This window comes from Stenella coeruleoalba (assembly GCF_951394435.1).
Source record: "Stenella coeruleoalba genome assembly, chromosome: 6".
Lineage (NCBI taxonomy): Eukaryota > Metazoa > Chordata > Mammalia > Artiodactyla > Delphinidae > Stenella > Stenella coeruleoalba.
The window spans coordinates 83,101,666-83,128,322 of record NC_137151.1 but is presented as its reverse complement, the minus strand read 5'-3'; the positions used below and the strand labels follow the sequence as shown (position 1 = coordinate 83,128,322).

Here is a 26,657-nt window from a genome sequence, read left to right as displayed (position 1 = left end):
ATAAATATAAATACTTCTGGTGGTTCACACAAGTGGGAAGCAGACATAAGGATCTGGCTCTTGATGTTCATGGTTTTCTTTCCTTCGTGACTTAGGGTCTAGCTGGGGAGAGAGGAGAACAGGGCCCTCCAGGCCCCACTGGCTTTCAGGTATGCACTGACTCAGTCTTCCATTTCTTGTTCCCCTAAGCAAAATGCTTTTTTATAAAAAGATATGGTTGAATGACGTGAAATTCTACAATTTTCAAAGAGGTCATTCCTCTTTTAGTAAATAAGATAGACATTTGGACAAAATCAAACATTTTTACTCAAAGAGAAGGAACAGATTTCCCCTGAACAACTGATCAAACCCCAAACCTATTAACAAATTATAAATCATAAAATGTTCTTAATATCTCAATAAGATTTATTTAACTATATTGAGGCTTATCTAATTTTATTGACACAGTGTCTAAAATTTTTTGTTGAACAAATTTTCATGATTTATTTAATTAAATATGATGGTATATTAATAGCATAGATAATCATAATTTGGGGAAAAAACTGTCAGGACTAACTTTCAATATTTATTCTAGTAGCCTAAAGTATTGTTCTCAAAGCCATTAAAAGCTCCACAAATATAAAGAACCTACTGTTATATCCTTACCTCTTTTTTGCTAAGTGGTGTGCAAATGAAAATCTAAACCTACGAACTGACTAGCTGCTGTGTTATGTTAGAGGATGTAGGTTTCTCATTTTGCTTTGCTTAACTTGTGTTTAAATAATGTCTTTTGCTTGAAAATACAGTCAGGGAGCTCTGTGAATTGTGAACTGTTAACACTGGTGGCCTATTAAATTTCCACAGAGTCACAATTTTATATTCTTACTTTTGCTTTAGGGGCTTCCTGGTCCTCCAGGGCCTCCTGGGGAAGGTGGAAAGCCAGGTGATCAGGTAAGTGTTTAAATAATAAGGATAGCAATACTAAAAATTGCTAACATAATATCACTTACTATGTGTCAGGCTCTGTTCTGCTTTGCTTTAAATTAACTATCTCCTTTAATCCTCAAAACAACTCTTACGTACTAGGTACTATTATTATTATTATGCCCATTTTACAGATGAGGAAAATATGGCACACGGATGTTAAGTAATTTTCCCAAAGTCACACAGCTGATATGATTTGAACCCAGGTCATGTGCTCATACTGTGTTCTTAATCACTAAATATGTCTTACTGTACATTTTACTGGAGGCTTCATAAACGGTTATGAACAGAAACTTACCATTTTATTTCTGTCATTTTACCAGCACATAGGTTTATGTAATTTATTTTTCTTTGAGTGATTTATTCATTCATTTAACTGTTCAGAAATATTTGCTGAGCACTCTGTGCTAAGCTCTACTAAGCCTTGACCTGAACCAATTGAACAAGATGGACATGGACCTTGCCTTATATTTTATTTTACTAGGAGACAGAGAGTATAGAAAGTCAGTTACAACAGTAGCATATTCTAAATGCTATGGTAAGAGAGGCACTGTGTGTATGTAAACCTAGAAGATGCACCTAATTCAGACATTGGGGTTTAGAAAAAGTTTCCTGGACAAAATAGTATCTTTTATAAGATCTGAAGGAAGAATGATGGTAAGCGGGGAGGAGGGAAGGCAAGAAAATACTCCAGGAAATGCAAACAGCAAGTGCAAAGGCTTGATGATCAAATTTAGCACTGAAAAAAGTTCGGTAGGTCAGAAATGTGAAATACAGGTTGAGGAGGGTGAAGAAGAGGCTGGAGAATGACAGGGGCCTGATCCTGGAAAGTCTTAATTTGAGTCTAGTTTGTTCTTATTATTAGAGTAATGGGAAGCTAATGAAGGGCTTTTAAGTAGAGAGAAATACTATTACATTTGGGTTTTAGGAAGATCATGCCACAATGAAGACAATACATTTCAAGGGACAAGACTGGAGGCCTACTTGATGTAGTTACTGTCTTTATCAAACAGAGAAGTTTTAAATGACAAATTTTCCTTTAGTTAAGAACAAACTTTTAATGTAGTGATGACAGCATTAGTTTGAACCCAAAATTCCTAGTACAGTGTGTTGTCTATATTATATGTTCAAGGAATATTTATTAAATTGAATTGAATTGGTTCTATTTAAAAGATTAGTACTTCATTGCTTTTAATTTCACTTTCCTCTGTTAAGTTTTTCACATTCCATTAGGAAATAAAAGGCCTTTTGCTTTTATTTTATTGTTGCTAAAAGTAATATCTTTGTGAGATAATATTTTGAATGAACTCATTGCCCAAAGTCAATCATTCAGGTATAATATAAACTTTTCTGGAAAAGTATTTCCATCCAATGTATATGATATCCCATTGTTTATAAAATTGTACATATTTTTCTTTCTTCAATATTATGGGCTTAGTCAGACTTCTAATAGTATGTTAGAAGAAATTAGGTATATGATCTGGAAAGATTTCTAATAAATACCTAAAGTTCAGTTGAAAGTTTTTCATTTAAAAAAATGTATTTTATAGGGAGTTCCTGGAGATCCTGGAGCAGTTGGCCCATTAGGACCTAGAGTAAGTATTTTCTTCTTCATGATTAACTTTGTGTCCATTGGCTTCAGTTTGAAAAAGCATCTTTTATCTTAAACTGGGCTTTAATTGTTACAGTTTTTTACTTAATGAAAATCAATCTTATGAGAAATATTTTGTGCTGTGAAACTAGTATATGCTTACTTCAAGTTCATTTCTTATTAAATTAGAAAACTGAGTCTTATTAGTTGCTCATTTCTAAATTTTTCCCCAGTAGAAGTCATTTTTCACATTTCCAGGAACACTTTTTTTTTTTTTCCTGCGGTACGCGGGCCTCTCACCGCCGCTGCGGCCTCTCCCGTTGCGGAGCACAGGCTCCGGACGCGCAGGCTCAGCGGCCATGGCTCACGGGCCCAGCCGCTCCGTGGCATGTGGGATCTTCGCGGACCGGGGAACGTACCCGTGTCCCCTGCATTGGCAGGCGGACTCCCAACCACTGCGCCACCAGGGAAGCCCACCCAGGAGCACTTTTAACCCATTTTCAGATCAAGCACTGAGACTGTTTGACATTCCTATGTTGTGTAGGGAGAACGAGGAAATCCAGGGGAAAGAGGAGAACCAGGAATAACCGGACTTCCTGGTGAGAAGGGAATGGCTGGAGGACACGGTCCTGATGGTCCAAAAGTAAGTATGGTAGTGAGCTCAGTAGTTTAAAATGGTCTAAAATTACTGCTCAATAAACACGTAATGGTGCTAGGATTTATTATTATTTATTTCTGTTGTTTTTACAAAATATTTGATTATATAATTTCTTCAACAAATATTTAATGAACACCTTCTTGGCTTTTCTTTGGCACTAAAGAGTCAGCTAAAAAAGAATCTCTTCTTTGATGGGATTTTTGATCACTACATAAAGTAGTGATACATTATCATATACAAACCTGTTTCTAATATTTATTTATATAACTTTTATTAATGACTTCTATTAATAAGCAGAGGCAATAAATCGAAAATAGTGTAATTTATTAGGATGTCTTCCTAATCATATGCTCCATTTTCCTTGTCTCAGTTTCTACAGTTCTGCTTACTTAATATATGAAAGTATGTCACTTTTGAAATCCGAAATTACAATACATTACACGGCAAAAATCAGTACCATTTCCTTTTGGGTGCTGTTTTAAAATTGGTAGAAGACTGTGTGGCCAACTTCAGTGCAAACAACTGAAGTAGAATTTTTCATGATCATATAATATTAGATCCCTTATTACCGTCAAAGGCCAGAGTGATTGAAGAAGATCTGCTTCAATTTAATTACTGAATGAGCCTGAAAGCCAGCTTCATATCATGGGTTCTTTAGAGAGAGAATGGAATACTCTCTAAATGTGATGTCTTCTTTTTTTTATTAGAATCCCTATGATGTTGCCAAAAAAAGAAAATAAAAAGGCATTTCTATCATTTTTATTTGAATTGGTACCCAATTTCTCCAAAGAGAATGTTGAAAACAAACCAACAATCAAAACAGCAAGATCTGATTTTTTTTAAATGAACTCAGAGTCAATTTTCCCAAATGAAAAATATAAGCACTAGGTTGAACCACAAGAAATTGCCAAGATTCTACTATTTTTGATTTACCAAAACAGGAATTTCATATAGTTTCAACCTTAAAATATAGGTGAGCTTACTTATTGTTGGTTCATTTCAGGGCAGTCCAGGACCAACTGGGACCCCTGGAGATACAGGCCCACCAGGTCTTCAAGGTATGCCAGGAGAAAGAGGAATTGCAGGAACTCCTGGCCCCAAGGGTGACAGAGTAAGTTTGGTTTGTTTAGTTCATCCATTTACACTTTCTACTGATAATGATTTCCTGGGCAGACTTTTACTTCTACCACCCTAAGTCACAAGTCATTCATTCATTCATTCTTTCAGTATATGTGTACTTAGAAAGTGTTCAGTCCCAGGCATTGTTCTATGCTCAAGGGGATACAGCTGTGAACATTAGAGAGAAGTCCCTGCTCTCATGAAGCTTCCATGCAAGTGTAGGAAAAAGACAATTAAATGATTAAATGGTGTTTTGTATGTTTTCCCAGGGTGGCATAGGAGAGAAAGGTTCTGAAGGTACAGCTGGAAATGATGGAGCAAGAGTAAGTGAAATCATTCCTTTCAGCAGCTGGGCTAGGAATCAACATCATCATTATCATATGAATTTGCCTGAACTTTTAAAAATAAGTTTCATGTTTCCATGGTTGTCAGGATTAGGAGAATGATGAGATTTGACACTGATGGACCACAGATATTCATTTTGCTTACCTTGAATTAGAACAAGCCAAAAAATAGTCATTATTGAGAGAATGAAGTAAGACACATTTTTATTGTGCATATGAGATTGGTGCTTTAAGCGGTGGGGCCCTCTTTATCTTTATTATCTTTTTATTTCATAGGCAATGTTTATTTTTATTAAAATGCTGCTCTAGTGAGTTGCCTTAGACCTCATTCCAGTGCAGGCAAGTAGAGTTTTACAGAGTAGCCAAAGGTGTGACAAATGTTTCTCAATATACTAGATGTTAGGGGTGAGAAAATTACTGCATGATGAATCGCCATTAATGCTTTCATTGATAAAGAGGCTGAATAAGTGAAATGTAAAGAAGGATTGTTTAATATCCTTCCAGAAATTGACATTTAACAAACTTTATGTCCTTAAAAATGGAATGTATTTGCAATTCTAAGGATAATCAGACAATCAGACTGAAAATATATTTTCAGACATGAATGATCCTCTCAGGTAAGAGCAGGTAGTTACAGTTGCTCAGACAGTCAGCATTTCCTGGAAATAGTTCCTGATATTTGATAAATAGTTTCTGGTTCAGTATGACATGGTTTGCTGTTAGTTGTCATGCTGTGTCCTGACAATAGCCGTTATACTATTAAAAAAGAGATGACACTGAACCACTGTTAATATTTTGATTCTGTCCATTGAGCCACTGTTAATACATTGATTATATTAACTTTTGATTAAAGAAATAAAGTAAATTATAGAAAAGTTTTAGCCTTAGTGATAATTATCCCTTTTTTCTTTTTCTGGAAAGCTAATTAAGGGTGAAACACTTAGTTTAACAAATTATGAACTCAAAATATCTCTTGCCTTTTAATTAAATCTAATATTTGATTTAATACTTTAAAAAAGTGGTCTAAGTAAATCTGGTTTATGGTTTGTATTCCACATCATGGTTGGTCTGGAGTGCACAGTAAGTAGTGAAGTGCTGTTTGAAGGAGAGATGATGCATTGACAGTTTATTTTAAGGAGAAAGCTGAAATACATATCTATTGTTCCTTTGAACTATGAAAATGCAATGCAGTAGGATCAAGATTTAAGCAATGACTGCTTTATTTTTAGTGAGGGAAATATGTTGTTTTAGGGAAGAAGCAGAGCAGAGCATTTGCTGTAATCTCATGGTAAACGAAAAAAAATGAATCACTTTTTTTCTGTATGAAAAAAATGAGAATGTAATAAAGTCACCTTTATATTTAATCGAATCCTTTAAGGAAGTATATTAGGTAAACGGATGGCAGAACATTGTTTCATTATAGATCTAGAGAATTTAAGGTCACAGTTTTCTTATGTTCTTGTCACAGATATAAAATTAAAAAGTCATTTTGTTCCTTAAGTTTCTGCAGTAATGCATACAGAAATTAAATGACAAAAGCTTGTGAAGAGGCAATACACAAATATGAGAGAAAAAAACCCATCTTAGGAAGGATTCCAATACAGTGCAGCAGTTTAAAGATTGTAACCTCATGTCAAGAAAACCCCATGTGGTAGCACCCTACATTCTGAGCCAGAGAACAGCGTCATCTTCAGTGTAGCAGGGTAGTGCAACTCCTTTTCATCTCAGGGGAATGTGGAAAACTGAGTGCTTTAGTAGAATTTCACTTTTTAAAAAAAAATAAAGGAGTGATATTTCACTAGTATAATTTAAGAATATAGTATTCTATACAAAAAAAGAAAAGCCTCTTCAATCTATTGTCACATTTCAAATAGGTATTAGCAAAATTAAATAAGCTAAGAAACACAGAAACACTGTTGAAGGGTAGCGCTAATTTCATACTAATGTTTGAAGACGGTGTTATATATGGAGGAGTTGAGTTGGATGAAAGAGATTAAAACGTTTTGTGGAGAAAATCCATTGGAAATTGTTTTAGACTATATAAAATATTGAGAATATACAGTTATATCATTTATTATAGGTAATGTTTTACAAAAGCAGTCAGCTGTAACAAAATAGTCCCTTCTTTAGTTAGTTAGTTTGTTTAAACATGGAGATTTCTGTGCATTCTTTTCCTCAGTATGCCTATGTTATGTTAATTGCAGGGTCTTCCGGGTCCCTTGGGTCCTCCTGGTCCTGCAGGTCCTACTGGAGAAAAGGTAATGTCACAAGTTGTTATTTTGTGGACTTAAAATCCTGAGATTTGAATGCTGGATCTTTTTCATAATGTTTTCTCTTTCATAAAATTTGACAGTTGGACTAGATCATCTCAGAGTTCTCCTCCTATCCGCCCTACACATAGGGCCCAAATCCTACGGTTATACTGTTTTGCCACTGCTTTGGACAATAACAATCTAAAATCTGCTTTCTAGGGAGAACCTGGCCCTCGAGGTTTAGTTGGCCCACCTGGCTCCCGTGGGAATCCTGTAAGTGACAGTATTTTGATGTGCTTTAGTATGAGCTTGAGCAGTAAAACGATTCATCATTTTGTCTTGATATTTATAAAACCATGCCTGTTGGATTACGTTACTTTTAACTTCCTGGTTTTCACCTTTTACTATTCTCATTAAACTTAAAAAAAAATCATTGCATTATTTCTATACAATCTATTAAGTCTAGGTAGGCAGCTCATTTACTAAGAAATTAGAAGCTTCTTTGAGACTTTGGGCCTTGGAAAATTTCTTCTATGACCCTTTACATCACGCTTAAGAGTCCTCCTCAAGCAATATGTCTACTTTCTCTATATGTACATTTCAAGACACTACAAATTTATATAATTGCATTTTAAAATACTGTTCCTATTTAGAATAATATGTGAAAGCTACAGTAATGTTTGTCTTCTTCTAGGGTTCTCGTGGTGAAAATGGCCCAACTGGAGCCGTTGGTTTTGCTGGACCCCAGGTATGATTTTCAAATATCCCTAATTTACAAACGAACATTCCTCTTGTTACAGCAATGAACTTAATTACTTATCATTGTCATGTGTTTTGAAGGTATATTCAAGATTCTGGAAAACATAGTTTTCTAGGCAATATTCTCATTTTCAATACATATTTTCATGAACTGGCCCCAGAATGGATGAATTTGCATTATATTGAATTATATACCTATTTGTTATAATAAAAATGTGGTGGTGTAACATTTTTTCAGACTGTCTTCAAAGATCTTATCAGGGCTTTTTCTTTTCTTCTATGCTTTTATACTGATTTCAAAGCACCATTATACCATATATGAATAAATGATATGTTAGGAATAATTATCATGAAATAATATATCTATAAGTGTTATGATCAATTGCTTATTTGTTCAATTAATGTAGGGTCCTGATGGGCAACCTGGAGTAAAAGGCGAACCTGGAGAGCCAGGACAGAAGGGCGATGCTGGCTCTCCTGGACCACAAGGTCTAGCAGGATCCCCAGGCCCTCATGTAAGTTTCAAATAAAAAAGACACAACTTGAGTCCAGTGCCCACTGTTTGACCTTGTGTTTAGACCATATTTCTAACCTATAGCGATCTTTTGTTTGTTTCGTTCTATTTAGGGTCCTAATGGCGTTCCTGGACTAAAAGGTGGTCGAGGAACTCAGGGTCCACCTGTAAGTTGGTTTGAAGCTCTGGGAATTACACACAGCTAGCCACAGATACCTATTACTTTATAGCCATTTTAAAGTTCATTTGAACCCATAACAACAAATTTTTAGTTGTATAACTATACAGTAGTGGAAGGAGCACTTAACTTTGATGCAGATCTGGGTTAAAATTAGTTTTTTGATCTTGGAGACCCAACTACCTCATATGTAACATAAATAATATATTACCTATGGAAGAGGGAATGAATAATGTCAAAGTACTTTGTATAATTCTGTTATATAAAATATTAATGTGATTCTAGCCCTTGCCTTCAATATACTTGTATGTATTCAAGAGAAATGGAAAGTGGAAAGAGAAAAATAGTATCCTTCCTACTAGTTAATCCAGATCCATTCCCAAAAACATAGGATACAAGAAAAAATATATATTGGTCATAACAAGAGGAATATAAAGGCCTAAGTATCCCTGTAAAATTAATAATCCCTATAAAGTGTATAGAATTAATGTTTATTTTAAAATTACTTTTATGATATTATATTTCTAGGGTGCTACAGGATTTCCTGGTTCTGCCGGCAGAGTTGGACCTCCAGGTCCTACTGTAAGTCGATTCAGTAATTGAAATCGTTGATAGCGGAGTAATTTTACACACACATAAAAATACACACAAACACATACGTATGTACATATTATAATGATACACACATATAGTTAATTGAGTTATTATTTGTTCTTTTGTTTAATCCCTTAATTAGTTGTTATCCCATGTTGACAACTCTTGTCCCAATAATTCATAGTGGTAAGCTGTCGAGCAAATCCTTCTTTAATCATCCAGTGTTTCCTGGAGGAGCTTATTTGCAAATCCTTTTAAGCCCCAATGTTTGACTGTTACTTCATTTGGGCACTAAATAGTAACAGTATTGTGTGCTAATAATCATTTCTTTCAGTTAAGAAGAATCTCTGAAATTATCTTTAATAAAAGTTATTCTTTCATTATAAGATCAGGTCAGACAATAAAATATCAATATTATGTAGTCATTGTTGGGGCAGAGCCTTATGGAGTTTGAAAATGCAAGTTAACTTCAACACACTTTTTTTTTTTGCAATTCCAAATCACTTTACTTTTATTTATTTTTTAATTGAAGTATAGTTGATTTTTCAATATTGTCAGCACACTTTTAGTAATGACTAAAAGGTAATTGCAAATAATTTAGATTTTCCTCTGGGAAATGAATCAGCTGTGTGGCAGCTGTGTTTTTTATTTTTGTTTAAATCCACTGAGTGATCATCTAACAGGAAAAATGGACCTGTGAGGCTTGGGAATCTGCCTCTGAGGCAGAGACCATCACATTAGGTCTTCTAACGTGGCTTCCACTTTGCCCTCCCGGGTCTCTTTCTATGTTGTACTAGGGAGCTCCAGGACCTGCAGGGCCCTTAGGGGAACCTGGGAAGGAGGGACCTCCAGGTCTTCCTGGGGACCCCGGCTCTCACGGACGAGTAGGAGATCGAGGACCAGCTGGCCCCCCTGGTGGCCCAGGAGACAAAGGGGACCCAGGAGAAGATGGGCAACCTGTAAGTTTGGAATTTTTGTTCTAGACCACCTCTAACTGAGATATTTACTAGTAAAAATTCATAAGAATTACTGCCACAGAGAAACTGTTTATATATTATCCTGAGCACTTTCGTAATCCTTTAAATGCATTATGCCCTATAGGTTTTTAATTTATAATTCTCTGCTCTAGGAAAAAGTATATGTACAGATATAAAAATATAATAGTCATGGATATGGTGTTCAGAAACTAAACAAGGAAACATTTTTTGTTAAATATCTGTATTGAATGAAGAACCTTTTTTTAAACCGAACTATTTTATTTAATATCCAAATGCCTCAACATTAATATGTTTAGATAGAGCCCTATTTCTTTGTTTGAAAATTTTTCTAGTCATTTTAAAAAGAGGAAAAATATTTGCCTGAATAGTTACCTCTTTTATTCTACTAATATTCACATTAATCTTCAAGTTCCTTTCCAACTAAATGGGCCATTCTCACCTTTAAATAATGTTAGAGGCTCAGTGTGGATTACACATCTTGACTACTCATACATAGTATGGTTTTATGGAACAGAGAACTTTTTCTCATACCAAAAAACCTGTAAAGCTGTGATCTATTGTAAAGTGCTTGCATATAGTTTTCCCTGGAGAATTCCTTATTATAGTTTGTCCTCAAAATTAGGGTCCAGATGGTCCCCCTGGTCCAGCTGGAACTACTGGGCAAAGAGGAATCGTCGGCATGCCAGGGCAGCGTGGAGAGCGAGGGATGCCTGGCCTTCCAGGCCCAGCAGTGAGTAGCTGCGCTGGTCGATATTTCATCTGATTATATGCAATAAAATTTGTGAAGGGAAAATTTATCTTTTTTTTTTTCTTAATAGATTTGAAGTCTCTTTTAGACACAGATTCTGAGTATCTTAAAAACCTTTTGACTTTCAATGTCAAATTCTTTACTTAAGTACCTTAGAAAGTCCTTGAAAAATATAGTTATTTAACCCTGGGACTAGAGAAGTAGACAAATAAGGATATAGATTTTGGTGACTCTAAATCTTTCTTCAAAGATTAAAAATATCCATGGAGCTAGAGAAAGAGGATAATCTCCTGGTGAGTAGGTAGCCTCTTTTTAAATAAGCATGCCTAACAGAAACACTCATATTTCACAGTTGAGAGAGTAAGTTTTCATAAACCATCAAAGGGAAGAAGTAGTTGAGCTAAAGTAATATTGGAGGTGAAAGTGGGGTGAACAATAAAGAAGGATTCTGAAAGTAATCTCCCGTTCCCTGGAGGGTGCTAAGAATTTCATATTCCCTGGAGTATGGATAAAAGTTTAACTCACTGTTAGCTCTGAAGAGACTAAATTTTACTGCTGAAAGTTTACATGCTTGAGGAAAAAATGGTGTTTTTATATGGAATGTAGACAGAGAGATTTACTGCTGGGACCTTGGAACTGGGGACATGTGGGTGGAGATGTGAAACCAGAAAACCAGGAGTTAAGGGCTGTCTTATTGTTATCAGGAGTGAGCCAAGGAACCTGGAAGTAAAATCTCCCAATACTGAGACCAAAGTGCCAGGATATAGAAGTAAAGTGAGCAGACAAAGCAGAAATGAATAAAGATGAACAAATCTTACTAGTGACACAGATTCAAGAAGGGCATCCAGAAATGACAATGATACATCAGATTAGAAACCAAAATGAACCTGACTTGGTGCAAAGGATGCTTTTTATTCCCTTTGATATGTCAGGATGATTGTGATAAGAAGTGCGCATGCCTCTGGGAAGGCACTACAGTGACATGAGTGTTGTGGGATAATGGACAATTATTACTATGGAAGGAGGGACTGGGGTGCCATTTGAATAAATGTAGCCTTTATGTGAACTGGCCTCCTTAAACTTCTTCAGAAGTGGTGGACATATTTGTACTTTTATTTCAGGGCACACCAGGAAAAGTAGGACCAACTGGTGCACCAGGAGATAAAGGCCCGCCTGGACCAGTGGGGCCCCCAGGCTCAAATGGCCCTGTGGGAGAACCAGGACCTGAAGTGAGTACTACAGTGAAAATCCCTCTCCCCTCCTCATCTGGGTGTTCCGGGGACATTTTTTAAATTTAGAAGTCAATTTAGAAATTTAGAAATTGTACATTTGACCTGAAGGAAGTTTCCTAGTGATGTTTCTTGCCTAGAGAGTTGACTAAATGATGACATAAGAAAAAGTAGTAAGATTTGTGTCTTGCACTGACTTTCATCTAGTCTGGAGCCAAGTATTTTAGTTGATTTGTTTTGTTGCCAAATTATTTTGAAGGTGAAAGGACACAACCATTTACCTTTTCTCTTATTAGTATTTCATTCTGTAATGGCATATTTGTCAAAATTGCCAAGTTTTATGGTGATAGGATTAATATAATTGTTACAGCTTGTGAAGAGGGCAAAGTAAGTAGGGATGCTTTTACTTACATATCCCTATAAAGTTACATTATGGAGATCATGTTCCCTTAGTCTCTTCTGAGAGGAAATCAGCTTTTGAAAGGTGATTTGAGAAGTTATAGGTTGGAATTTCCTCTGTTCAGTGCTTTAATGAGTCAATCACCAAACATTTAGTGTCACATTTTCTTGAAAGAAACAATCAATGCCTTTCAAAGCAATTTTTGCTCAAATGGTAAAAATTTAGTTCTGAAAAAAATCAAAATAAAATAGGAAAAGAAGACTATATATTTTTAAAAGTAATTTAATATCTAAACACAGATATTTTACTTTAAACTTTAAGAATATTATTTGGGTAAGTAAATGTGAGGAAAACCATTCACTGATAATATAAACAAAACATAAAATACCGGGAATGTAATTGTTGTCTATTTATTTAGAAGAATTTGAATACTTTTTCTTTTTTAAAAATAAAAAATAGAAATGAAGAATTTAGACTTGGTGCAGGAGGCACACCAGGAGGAATGTCTGGGGGCTTCTCTGGTGGTGGAGCTCCTCCATCTGGTGGTATCTCCTCTGGGCCCACCATTGAAGAGGTTGATTAAGCCAACCTGAACATAGATTTAGTACTGTTTCACACCAAACATTGAAGAGCCCAAATTTGTAGCAAATGCCAGGACAGTTTTAAAGTTGAGCTGCTATAGTAAATAACTGGGCATTCTTAATACTTGAATATGAAATATGTATGTGGGGAAAGGAAATAACATTGCACTTTATAAGCACTGAATTGTAAGTGGAAAATAGTGTCTTAAACAAAACTGCATTTAAAGTTGGCACCAAAAATGTAAGAATGTGTTAATAATTTTACAGGCAAATCAAAGTAATAGAAAGACGGCAGAAGACTTTCTTCTACTGAAATTTCCATAAATGCTAATTTATGATATGGAAGAGAGGTGGAAAACATGCTGTAATTTTTCTGGCAATTGGAATGTGATTTTTTATTACTCAGTTAATTCATTTTTCAAATATGCTTCTTTATAGGGTCCAGCTGGTAATGATGGTACTCCAGGACGGGATGGTGCTGTTGGAGAACGTGTAAGGGCAATTTCACTGATTAAAGAATCTGGAGTAATGTAAATTTGAAATCTTTGTAATACTAAAGAGTAAAAAGCTACTCTTTCTTCTCATAGCTCCAATGCAGCCCTGAAATTTCTGATTGTAACAATATTTTTTGTAATGTCATAATTTGAGTAGATCTTATAAATGAAAGTTTGAATACATAGCCAAGTGAGATGGCATTTTTTTAATTAACAGTAGGAAAAGGTGCACCATGAAGGCTTTGGATGAGGATACATATGAAGTAGTCTGAATTTCAAACTCATTCACAAAAGTATGGCAGCACAAATAGAGCTGTGTAACATCTAAATTTCTCTACTCACCTCCTAAAGTGAACGCCCCATGAGGAAATAAACCATGTCTTTCTAAATATTGTATATTTCATGATGTGTTTTTAAATTAGACATGTGCTGAACTGAAAATATCCCCAACTTTATCTGAAACTCTAGTCCCTTTGGGCAGTCACACAGTTGTCTCAGACTACTTAGTAGTAAATGGAAGGCAAAAACAAAAACCCTCTCTACTGTCTATTATGATGCAGAGGCTCTTTCCACTCCAGGAGCTCATCATGTAGCAGAATGGGCTTTGAAACCTGAGAGACCTGGTTGGAATCTTGATTCTTTAAGTAACTAGCTATGTGATCTTGAACATATTTTCTGAACCTCAATTTTCAAATACTTTAAATATGATTTGTACCTATACCACTGGGCATTTGTGTTTCAAATAACTTGTTTAAAGTATCTAGTAGGCACTCAAAGAGAGGGGAAGAAAGAGTTTTGAAGAATCTTGGGGTAAAGCCAAGGAATGCAAATTCTCTTGGCATCTGGGTTTTTCCCTCGGTTGGTAATATATTGTCCAGTGTGGTAGTCTTCAAAGATTTTGCTGATGTACCCCTGATATAATTTTGAAAATCTATGAACCCCTATGCATAATTTAAGTTGCCATCACATTTTATTTTAATCACAAATTTTAATTGTTGCAAAGGAGATAATTCTTGGTAAATTCTAAATGTACATGTGCTTTCAATATATTTTTTTCAAAATCTTGGAGTTGCCAATTCAGCTTATTCAATATATTATGTATCAATTCTCCAACCTAATTGCCAGAGTTTATCCTGGTTGCCAAACTAATCAGTCAAATAAGACTTAACTTCTGTCAGAAAAAAGGTCTGACTCCGTTTCTCGAGTCAAATAATTATATTAATACATGTTCATGTAACAATAATCTCATCTCTGACTTAAAGAGACAAGTAAGATTCAGAGCCTTGTCATAATGGGGTCCTCTGGGTAAAATAAGGAGCCGCCTCTTTCTTTCCGAATACCTCTTTGCTTTATTCTTAAGTGAACTGTGCATTCTGGAAAAGTCCCTTAGTTTGATGCCCAGTGGTGTTTATTCTTCGAAGCACTGCAGCATAATAAGATTGCAGATTGTATGATATCTGCCTTTATTTCATAAAATGAGAGAAGGGTGATTATTAAAGAGGAAGTAGGGAAGGATGCTCCAAGTCAGTTTTCTGAAAGAACACATATGAAGTTGAAAATCTGGAAAGTGGTTTCCTTAGAATTTTCCCTGTTTTTACACTCTTCGGAAAGTTTTTGTTTATACCAAGTGCACGGATACCCCAGTTGGAAGGCTTATTGGTCTAAGAAACATGCTGAATTCTGGAGGTGACCACTCCTATAGTCCAGCAATCTTGACTATGGGAATAATAGGGTGAGAGTGAGGGGAGGGATGAAATTGGGGGAAAATATCTCATTCTTCTCAGTTTGATTTATTAATAAGCAAATATAGTTAAAATATTTAAGTAAAATATTAGTAAAATAATAAATATGTTTTAAAAAGTTATATTTTTCCTTCTCATGAATAGCATGAGCATATAGAATACGGCTGTTTTAGAATTAATATTAAAAAGATAATATCATGGTTTTCTTGTCAGGGTGATCGTGGAGACCCTGGGCCTGCAGGTCTGCCAGGCTCTCAGGGTGCCCCTGGAACTCCCGGTCCCGTTGGTGCCCCAGGAGATGCAGGACAAAGAGGAGATCCGGTAAGGAGAGTCAGTTTCACACTGACAGTTATAAACATCAACATACTGTATTATGAGCTACATATATGCCTGCATTCAATGACATGTGTGTTTGATTAAGGAGTCTAAACAAAGAATGATAAACAGTCAATTAGGAATTAATTTTTTTAGTCTTAAAAATTTGATTTCTAATAGGTATTAGGTATAGGTAATAGGTATTCTATAGGTAATAGGTATTCAAAAACCCTGATGCTTTGACTTTCATCATCTAAAAATGTTGTTGTTTATGGGAAATGTAATAAGGATGTGTCATGTTAAATTTAAGCAAGTAATGTCTTATGTAAACAACTAAGGTGATCTTCATTCAGTGAAGACCATAGATAAAATTGACTATAGAAATGTCATTGGGGTTATAATGAGCACATTCTTATACCTAGGGACTTCAGCCTGGTTTTAATTAATTAGCCATAGAACTATACACTTAGATACACACATACACATATATAAGTATTCAACTACAAACATATATTCTTGAATTCTATGTCTATATAATACATCCAAATTTTTGTATTAATATCTGTGAAAATTTCTTCTAGGGTTCTCGGGGTCCTATTGGACCACCTGGTCGAGCTGGGAAACGTGGCTTACTTGTAAGTTCTCTGTTGTTTTTTTTTAAAATATATGTCTTCTTACATAAAATATACTCCCAAAGAAGAAGTACAATTTAAGACTCATAAGTGAAAATTACCAAATTCTTCAAGCTTTGAACAAAATGTTGATTTAAAATGATACCCAGGAGTTTATATTTGTTTTTATAATGTTAATATAGCTCCTCTGAATTTAACTAAAAATTATTTCAATAATCAATTAAGACTTTTAGAGTCACAATTTTCTCCCAAAATAACAGGAGAAATAGTGCCATTCTCTGAGATTTCCTAAAAATTACATAGGAAAATGGGTTTGAAAGCTCTTTGTAAACTTGAAAAGTACTATTCAAATATATTTTATTTTCAACTAGACTGCCCTGCCCATGTTCTGATTTTTTTGCTCTTTGCAGTTGCTTCGACGTTAATGATTATTATATTGATGTCTTATCATGAGTGAATCATCTCTTACGGGCATGTTTCTTTCACACCCATTATATAAATCAATATCTGTATTCAATATCAATATCTATATTCATGAAGAACAATTATAGCCTTAAAATTATGACCTATTATTAAATCATCATTCTCAGCTTTGATTTGAGCTAGGCTAGAGAAGATTTTATAGTTACATGGCATGTCAAGTGAATGGTTTTCTAACCAGTTACAATTTGTTTTCCATGATTAAATGAACTCTAATAATTTAAATAGGTGCTTTCTGGTTTAGTTTATTTTAATTATGAAATTTGGGGGCATCTCTAAATTAAAATAACCTTTCTGACATTATAAAAACATTCAAACTGATTTTAGTATTTAACTTTACATTGTTTTATACAATATGTAAAAGTTACTGAGGTCTAATCTTGTTTTTATTATAAAGAAGATTCTCGTACTGTTTGACAATTAGGATATCCAATTTAAAAAATAAGAACCAAACAAAATAAGAACAAAAAACTAATAAGGGAAAAGTTAACCTGAGAGCCAGTGTATTTGATAGTATCTTCCATTCTCCAAAGTCAGATTGATAGAATTTCAATTCTCTTTTAGAAAAACTTTAAAGACAACAGAAGCTTTCCCTGTAGTAGGTGACCCTGTGTTACTTGTCAGTTTACTGTGAACCACTAGACCCTTGGAGCTGCCTTTACTACCCGAGACTTTTACAAAGAAAAAGTCTGTGACTGATAAAATTGATCAGATAATTTTCACTTCTTGGTGTAGTTTCTGTCCCACAATTAGATTCTCAACTATTGCTTTTTCTTTAGTTTCTCAGGATCAGGGTTGATTGATTTGGGTACAGATATTGCAGATATGAGGATAACATAGAGTTCTTTGTGTTTTCTTTGGCTGGATGTGGCTCGATGATGATATTCCTCTTTCATTTGTTCAAACAAGTTTTTGCCAATTTCTTATTTTTCCACCAGTTTTATTGAGCTGTAATTGACATATAACACTGTACTTGTTTAAGGTAATAATGATTTGATATAGGTGTATACTGTGAAATGATTACCACAGTAAGTTTAGTTAACATCTATAATCCCACATAGTTGCAAATTTTATTTTCTTGTGGTAGAACTTTTAAGATCTATTCCCTCTGCAACTTTCAAATATGGCCAATTTCTTAACATAGTCCCAGCTCATATCTAGTTAGTTTGTCTGCATATGCAAATGTAATAAACATTTTATTCTTAGAAGTAACATAAGTAAATAAGAACTCACGTTTTAATTTAAAAGAATCTATATATGGTGGGAGTATTTTTACATAATGATATCAGCTAAATATAATCTTTGGAAAATGTCTCAGATAGGCTAGATCAAACTTTAAAATACCTCATTTTAGTCTGAATGTAGGATAAACATAAAAAAACTGAATCTTTAGGAAAGCGTTATTATACATCTTATGATTTTAATGATTGCCTTAATTCCTTGAGAAAAAGAGACAAAAATTCCTAGGTCTAATACTATTTAGATAAGTAAATATATTAGTTCATATAAAATACAGTACCCAAAATTGTAGCAAATACAATTGCACAAAGTAAAATTGTAGTAAATTGCAGTCTCAACAGGCAATATCTATGCTATGACCCTATTTCTAGGGACCCCAAGGACCTCGAGGTGACAAAGGTGATCATGGAGACCGAGGTGACCGAGGTCAGAAGGGTCACAGAGGCTTTACTGGTCTTCAAGGTCTTCCTGGGCCTCCTGTAAGTTATCCCTTTAAGTATTATTTGCCCTGCATGTGAGAATACACAGGTATCTTGACATGAACGTTTGTCTATAAAATGGATGGGTTTTTTTTGTATCTTATTTTCATTTCAAAGAATATCTCGATGAATAACTAATTACCTAGCTATCCAATATAATTGTTCATATATTTGCTGTAATTTTGTAGGAAAGAAATAAAGCAAAAGGATATATGCACCATTACTCCTACAGTTGTCTTTAGTATTGGTCAACTCATGAAACATTATAGAGGTTGATGACTTTATGAAAGTAGTTTATGTTGCTAAAGTCAATGACGGGACATTTGAAAAAGGTAAGAATGGTAAAACGTAGGATATAAATATTTTGGCATCATTATTTTTTCCTACTAAGGGTCCCAATGGTGAACAAGGCAGTGCTGGAATCCCAGGACCATTTGGCCCAAGAGTAAGTAACAAAACGTAATACGTTGCAGATGTAAATAATAATGCTCCTGGTGGCATACTGTTAGTGCTTCAGTATCATTTTCATGGTCCTGAAGTTGGAGTTGGCCTAGGTTCTCTGAAGCTGGCAGCAAACATATGAGACAAACCATTCACATTTACCTTTAAGTAGAAATATCCTGAAATATGACATACTACTTCATGGGCCCACATTAAAATCTCTTACCTAGGGTGGATATACTCATCTGTTAGTTCATTTTCTTACTCTGTGTTTATTGAAATTTCCATTTAATTGTACTCTTTGAAATGATATAATAGGATTTACCATGAAGTGGAGATAGATTTTGAAGCTGTATTTGCTTTTTTCCCTTAAGTAATTGTAATAGTTCCTCAGAAATGGTTGGCATAAGGCTAACTAGGAAGCAAATCATAAAATGAAACCAATATTTGAAGCTTATAGAAATTCTACATTAGTATTAATGCTGCCTCTAATAGGTCATTAATGCCGTAAGACAATTGACACACATAATTACTTAGGAAAATCATTAGAAAAACTTTCTGCATCTAAATACAGTGTATTTAGTGTATTTCTGTATCTCAATACAGTGCAAACAAATCACACATAAAATTGAGAACAGTATCAAAATTACTAGGATGTGATGAGATTCTGGGGTATAGGCGCACAAATTTAATTTATATCAGACGCTCCTTCTGTCATTTTCTTACTCCTACTTAATTGAATTTCTAGTTAGGAGTACAATACATGAAACTTGATGAAACATTGCCTACCAGTAAAAGTAGATGACTAGTCCATTAACGCTTTTAATTGACACTGGTCTTTTACCTTGCATGGATGGTGGAAAATTCATGTGTGATGAAGTAGTAAACATTAGAAAGTGCTAGAACTCCATTTATTAGTCATTAGGAAAACGAATATGAGAAATCACTCTGATAATTCCATAAAGAAATAGTTCTTTGATCAGAGAAAGGTATTGTAAAGATTTTCTTCCTAGAATCTAAAATGCAGTCTTTGTTGCTTACAGGGTCCTCCAGGCCCAGTTGGTCCTTCAGGTAAAGAAGGAAACCCTGGGCCACTTGGGCCCATCGGGCCTCCTGGTGTACGAGGCAGTGTCGGAGAAGCAGGCCCTGAGGTAAAATCACAGATTTGTATGCAAGTGATTGATTGATTCTATTGATTCTCATTGCTTGGATTCTGTCTAAAGAATGTCTGTGCAGCATGATGGACAAAAGACTTCAGGGAACCCTGAAAACAAGTCTGAAAGTAACATAAGAGCTTGTCTGTATAAGTAGCTATTTCAAACATTTTAATGCAGATTATTCAGAGTATATAAAATCAGAGTCCAAGCTACTTAGGCCTTGACTTCTTGTGATATCAATGAAAGCAAATAGTAAGTTATGACTGTATTATAATTAGAGTTATGGAAATGTTGCTTTGCTTTAAAAGGCAATAGACTAAATGTGAGATTTGATGAATGCATTCATTCATGAAAATGCTGGAAAGTGAAGCCTCTGAAATCGAAGAGTTATTTACTGAAAATGAAATTCAGAAAGGATTTCAATGAAAACTTTTAATAAAATATTTCAGTAGTATTGACTTGAGGATTATGTAAAGCTATAAAAATTGCTTTAGTTAGACTTTGGCTTCTTAGAAGACAAACTTTGAGAAAGTCTCCTCTATCTGTCATGCTTGTATGTATATATGTGCATGTGTGTATATGAGTTTATGCATCCCTCCCTCGTGTTTCTTCCTCTTTGGTTTTATTTTCCTTTTCTTATTCTGTCTGTGCCCTTTATTGTCAATACCATTAAGCCAAATATTTATTACTTATTACATGGAAAGAATAGCTTTACATTTCCTGTGGTCACCAAGAGGAATATTTTCTATTTGTTTATTTCTCTATCTTTAAATGGAAAACAGCCACAGAATTGGAATACCTCTAACTTATGTGGCTCTTGATTGACTTCATCTTGTGTTTTAGTGGTCCTTGATAGAAAAAAGATCTCCTCCCCTGAGATTAGCATAAAGGAATGTATGGAATCATGATATGATCTTAAAGAAAAAAAAACACACAGATTTAAAAGTCTCCTGACGGTGAGGAAATGTTTGCACTAGAGGTTGATGCAACTTTCCAGAGCCATGTAACAAGTGGCGGAGCCAGTAACAGAACTCCAGCCTTCTGCCTGCCAGGACTGTACTCCCCACAAGAGATGTGGACCACACATATCTTCAGGTTGTCGGTTAATTCTCTCAAGTTGCTGAGTTCTTCCTTGAGAAAATGCAGAAGGAAATTAATAGAGAGGATCCACTTTTCTAGCCTCTGCCAATTTTTGTGCTTATCTCCCTTTTGCTCTAGTAGTTCTTGTTCGGCAAAAAAAAGTAAGACAGCTCTTTATTTTTTGCTAATAAAAAGGGCAAAGAGAACTTCCTCCAGTTTTGTTTAGTATAGAGAGGATTTTGACCTACACACTAACTAATGCACATAAAAAGACTTCCTGTGCTTTCCCCCTTATTTGGGAATACGGGGAAATTCTCTTACGGGTGTTTCTTGTGTGTATTTCCTTGGCGTTGATGTGTAGTCTTATAGAACTAGCACCCACAATTCCTCTGCATATCCTCATTCAGCTTCTGTCCATAAATCCTTTTAAAACATCTTAGTTGTGCCTTGCCCAGAATAGTTTGGAAATGAGTGTGCATATCTATATATTCTTAACATAAAGTGTATTGCATCTTCAAGGGTAAACATCAAAGCAAATATTTTGTGCTTTGCTCTTTATTTACCTCAGATGCCAACTTGCAGATATGTTGCCTGAAAAGCCATTATGCATCATTTCTCACCCTTGGAATGTTACAGGTTCACAGGCCAGAACCATCTAGTTTAAAAAGGGCATGAGTCACAGATCTCCCAAGTACCATCACATTGGGGTGTTGCATTGTAACTCTCTCTGCACCAAGTCCCATCAATGCCTTTGCGTCCAACAGAAAAACAAAAACCAAAAAAATGTGTTAAATGTATTTCCAATTTTTTTAAATTAGGGTCCTCCTGGCGAGCCTGGTCCCCCGGGCCCTCCGGGTCCCCCTGGCCACCTTACAGCTGCTCTTGGGGATATCATGGGGCACTATGATGAGAGCATGCCAGATCCACTTCCAGAGTTTACTGAAGATCAGGCAGCTCCTGATGACAAAAACAAAACGGACCCAGGGGTGCATGCTACCCTGAAGTCACTCAGTAGTCAGATCGAAACCATGCGCAGCCCTGATGGCTCTAGAAAGCACCCAGCCCGAACTTGTGATGACTTAAAGCTTTGCCATTCTGCAAAGCAGAGCGGTGAGTAGACAGCTGCCCATTTGAGCAAAGCTCATTGCTTCTGATGTGTAATTCTCCAATGCATTCCAAAATATTTTATTTACTCTCTATTTAGTGATAGACACAAGAGAGAAAATGGTGGACAGTCACAGAGTTTGTGGTTTAGTGGTGGGAATGGCCAATGATATGAAAAATTAGGGCGTGAGAAGCTAAGCGCTTTAATAGAGGACGTAGCCTATTCATGATCCAGTTTCACGGTGGTAGTTCCATTTCCATCCGGAAGTCTTAAAATATTGATAATTTTGTGGTGATATAAATGTCCAAAATACTTGCTTATGCAAGGTTAAATATATTTGGTTACCTCAGTAATTCTCAGGGATTTAATATGCTAACATATAGTTGGATCATCAAGAGTAGAATAAAGTATAAATTTTATTTCCCAAATTTATTTGAATATGGAATTCTTTTCATGTCATTTACTGTTCTACAAATCACACTTCAGTAATCTCTGCTGCAGGATTATGTTATAGTTATGTTATAAAATATTTTGGAATTAAATAGTCTTTTTCTCTAGTTGTATATACCATGCCTGAAGTTTGCAAAATTCTATCATTTTGATTAATCTAATAAGACCTGGAAAAGAAAGATCCTAGGCCATAGGAATGAGCTATGAAATGCTTAAAAGTTTCAGTTAAATTTGAAATGATATTGACAGGGATAGCTAAAATTGTTATCTTTGCAGAATAAGCAATTCGATTACTAACTCTATACCTTACATCCCACCATCAAATAAATGCCCCTTCATTTCATTTAAAATGCAGTTTTTCCTACATAGTTTATATATATACTTTATGTATACATACATATATTTATATTTTTTATACATACGTTTTATATATACATACATATATTTATATATTTTATACATATATTACATATACTATTATATAAATGGTATATATTTATATATACATATATAAATATACATGTAATATATATACATATATTTTATATATGTACAAAATATACACACAGATGTGTACATAGACATATATGCACAAAAATTTATTAGTTTGTGTGTTTACTGACTGTATCTCTAGCACCAAGCACTATCTTGGTATATCCTGCTTCAAGGATCTCTTCTACATGAGAAGATCAATTCTAAATAAGGCCAGTGAGTTAATTCATAGCATTCTAATTGTAGTTTGACTCATTTACTTACTTTATTCATAGTTTTGAATACATTATTTTATTACATTTCCATCATTATTTGTTTTAAAATATTGGCTTTACAAATTAAGTGGGAACACGTTCGTTTTGGCAAAGCTGCTTACTTACTGTGGATTCTCTCTTTTTGGTATAGTTTCTCATTTGTAAAATGGGTTAGTTTCTCATTTATAAAATGGGTATAATGATATTTTCTTCACATTTGTGTTTTGAGCCTTAGGCACCTTTTGGCAAGGTGCCTGGCATGTAGAAAGGGCCCAAATGCAGAAGTTACTTCTTCCTTAGCTGCAGAGTGTTTCTTTAACTGTGATTCTCTCTTCAAAGAGTCCTTAATCAATGACTTCATATTTTCGAACCCTCTGTTAATTCTTTTAGAGACTCATAATCATGTTTGAAATTCTTTTCATTTAGCAAATATTTTTATTTTGGAAAATAGGTGAATACTGGATTGATCCTAACCAGGGATCTGTTGAAGATGCAATCAAAGTTTACTGCAACATGGAAACAGGAGAAACATGTATTTCAGCAAACCCATCCAGTGTACCACGTAAAACCTGGTGGGCCAGCAAATCTCCTGATAATAAGCCTGTTTGGTATGGTCTTGATATGAATAGAGGATCTCAGGTAATTTAATATATTTACTTAAAATTGTATTCATTGCTTGTCATTATTTATTGTATGTATTTAGGACTGTGCTATTATTTTTTGACTGGGTTTATTTTGAAGTGATATATTCTCATTAGTTACAACTGCGGTATCATTGCATAAACATTACTATGAATTAAATTAACATAAATTTTGAATGATAATTTTCCCATTGATGGAATGTACAAAAGTAATTATTTTTTCATATTAGCTCCTTTAATGCATATGACACTGACTGTGGTGTAGACTTGAAGGGATCTTGCCATAGTTGAAAGACAGGAAGTATATTTAGCGTCAGAAGACCTAGGTGACTCATACCTGGATGTCTTACTAACTTTGGGACCTTAGGAAGTCACTTAACCTTTTGGAGCTTCAGTTTCGCCATTTTAAAGTGAGGGCAATAATATTTATCTCATAGTTTCTGTGTGTATATAAGATGCTTAATATAGTGTCTAGTATTTGGTAAGTTATGGATAAATATTAGATAATTACTATAATATTATTTTTAATGATTGAATCACTTTGCAAACCTTTTAGTATTATTTAAACTTAAGGCATTTTTATGATTATGTAAATTGTATTGATATTTTTCTGAGTCTAGTCCCCTCTATGTTTCTTTCATGGTCCAGTGTTTAGATTCTAATTCTATTCCAGATCTCTTTATGGCAGCCTAACTCTGAAATTTTCTTCTCAACTCTGCTCCTGACCTTTTCTCAGAATTCCTGTTCATAATAAACATAGTAGGAGGACATTATGGGTATATGCAGGATATACTAGAATCAACCATTATTTAATGAAAAGGAAAATTTTTTAATTTAAATATACCTAAGTGAAATGTAATTTAGTTAGCATATTATGTAAAAAGCTCATATAGGAGCATTGAAAGTAAAGCTCAAAGTAGAAGATGGGTAGGAAATATCCTGTAGGAAGTTATTTTTGATTATTTGTTTTAGCTAATGGAAAACTCGTACTTCATATTTCCTACAAGTATATAACAGTCGGGTTAAAAAAGATTTTATACCAATAGTTAAGTCCTAATTCTTATTATAATTAACAATAAAAACAGTGAGTTATTTTTGCTACATGATTGAATATCCAAACCTATGCCCAAGTATATAACTTCTTCTAAAAAGTAATATTCAAGATTTTTTTTAAACAAATAGAGAAGCAAATTTAAAAATACTTAAACTTTCTCTGGTGAGTTATAATTAGCTTTGGTTTCATCACCACTTGTTTGGGGTAGTAAGGACAAAGCTTCTTATTTGTGAATATTCATAGAAATTTTAAGATATTTTTATGTATATAGGTATACTATCTTGTTATATGAAAGAATAATACTCTTCAAAAGAAGTAATACTCTTCAAAATTAATTTGTCTGAAATCAGTACACACACACACACACACACACACACACACACACACACACACCCCACTATAAAACTAATCAGTATTACATATATTGGGGCCCAGGGCAGGCCGCTCCAAAATATGATTCAGTGGCATGTTGATTATTTTGAATTAAAGTTATTTAAGTAACGGTTGATGCAAGAGGGACACTTTGACCCTGCTCTTTGTCTCCCCGAAAGCAGGAAATAAATCTCCCTTGTGAAAGGTACCGTCCCTGTACTGGGGGACAGAAAGACATTTTTATCATCAGAGACAGGGAATTTAGAGCCAAGAAGCCTGTATAAACAAACCTTGTTATTTCCTTATTAATTTACTACCCAAGCCCAAACTTTAAATTCCTTACCAATTACATACCCAAACCTAGGTTTCTTTGTCCTGTCAATTCCTTTCAAATTTATTGTTTTATTGTTTTTTTGTCTAAAAAGTATAAAAGCTGCCTGCTTTGGCCACTTCTTAGGTTCCATTTCTATGAGACCTCTGTGTCCTGATTTAAAGTTGTTTCTTTTTCTCCTGTTAATCTGTCTTGTGCCAATTTTATTAGTCCAACCATAAGAACTCAAGAGGGGTAGACACATATAACAAAGACTCTTTTTGTTTTTCTAGTTTGTTTATGGAGACCACCAGTCACCTAATGCAGCCATTACACAAATGACCTTCTTGCGCCTTTTATCGAAAGAAGCCTCCCAGAACATTACTTACATCTGTAAAAACAGTGTAGGATACATGGATGATCAAGCTAAGAACTTCAAGAAAGCTGTGGTTCTCAAAGGGTCAAATGACTTAGAAATCAAAGCAGAGGGAAACGTTAGATTCAGATATGTAGTTCTTCATGATACTTGCTCTGTAAGTACTTTTGATCCATATTGATCTGGTTGAAGAAAAAAATCATTTTGTTAAAAATACTGCCCTGGCACTAGAGGTGGGGGCAATTTTACCCTGTATATAAACACAACAGCAGTTTGTTTATAGTTGTTCCTTAGGGTAAATTTGAATGTGTGTTAGTACGTGAAATACCGGTAGAGATTTTAATACAAAACAATAAAGGACTGGATCCTTGCAGCTCTTTTGCAAACTCACTTTGGTTCTCCTGCAAGTTACTTAGTTTATTTAATCTCAATTCCATGCTTATGATTTCCTGATTCTAAAATATGCAATCAATCTGAGTTACCTTACATTTTTCACTGATTTATATGTCTTCCCCCTTGCATATCTAGATATAAAAAAGGAAAATAATGATGAATTATGGTTTCACTTGTGAAAATCAAAAAGGCTTTCATAATTTATATTGTTAGTGACCATTTG

At 34.6% G+C, this 26,657-nt stretch overlaps 1 protein-coding gene across 1 annotated transcript in view; it reads left to right on the top strand.

Annotated features, from left to right (window-relative positions):
* COL5A2 (collagen type V alpha 2 chain) overlaps positions 1-26,657 on the top strand; it is a 68,122-nt gene that overhangs the window by 39,594 nt on the left and 1,871 nt on the right. The window contains exons 27-50 of the mRNA XM_079925031.1: positions 96-149; positions 877-930; positions 2,514-2,558; positions 3,099-3,197; positions 4,216-4,323; positions 4,601-4,654; positions 6,880-6,933; positions 7,147-7,200; positions 7,622-7,675; positions 8,094-8,201; positions 8,314-8,367; positions 8,907-8,960; positions 9,770-9,931; positions 10,593-10,700; positions 11,840-11,947; positions 13,367-13,420; positions 15,378-15,485; positions 16,061-16,114; positions 18,202-18,309; positions 18,701-18,754; positions 19,794-19,901; positions 21,806-22,097; positions 23,740-23,927; positions 25,959-26,198. Of these exons, the coding sequence (XP_079781157.1) occupies positions 96-149; positions 877-930; positions 2,514-2,558; positions 3,099-3,197; positions 4,216-4,323; positions 4,601-4,654; positions 6,880-6,933; positions 7,147-7,200; positions 7,622-7,675; positions 8,094-8,201; positions 8,314-8,367; positions 8,907-8,960; positions 9,770-9,931; positions 10,593-10,700; positions 11,840-11,947; positions 13,367-13,420; positions 15,378-15,485; positions 16,061-16,114; positions 18,202-18,309; positions 18,701-18,754; positions 19,794-19,901; positions 21,806-22,097; positions 23,740-23,927; positions 25,959-26,198 (2,376 nt within the window). The remainder of the gene's footprint in view (positions 1-95; positions 150-876; positions 931-2,513; positions 2,559-3,098; positions 3,198-4,215; positions 4,324-4,600; positions 4,655-6,879; positions 6,934-7,146; positions 7,201-7,621; positions 7,676-8,093; positions 8,202-8,313; positions 8,368-8,906; positions 8,961-9,769; positions 9,932-10,592; positions 10,701-11,839; positions 11,948-13,366; positions 13,421-15,377; positions 15,486-16,060; positions 16,115-18,201; positions 18,310-18,700; positions 18,755-19,793; positions 19,902-21,805; positions 22,098-23,739; positions 23,928-25,958; positions 26,199-26,657) is intronic.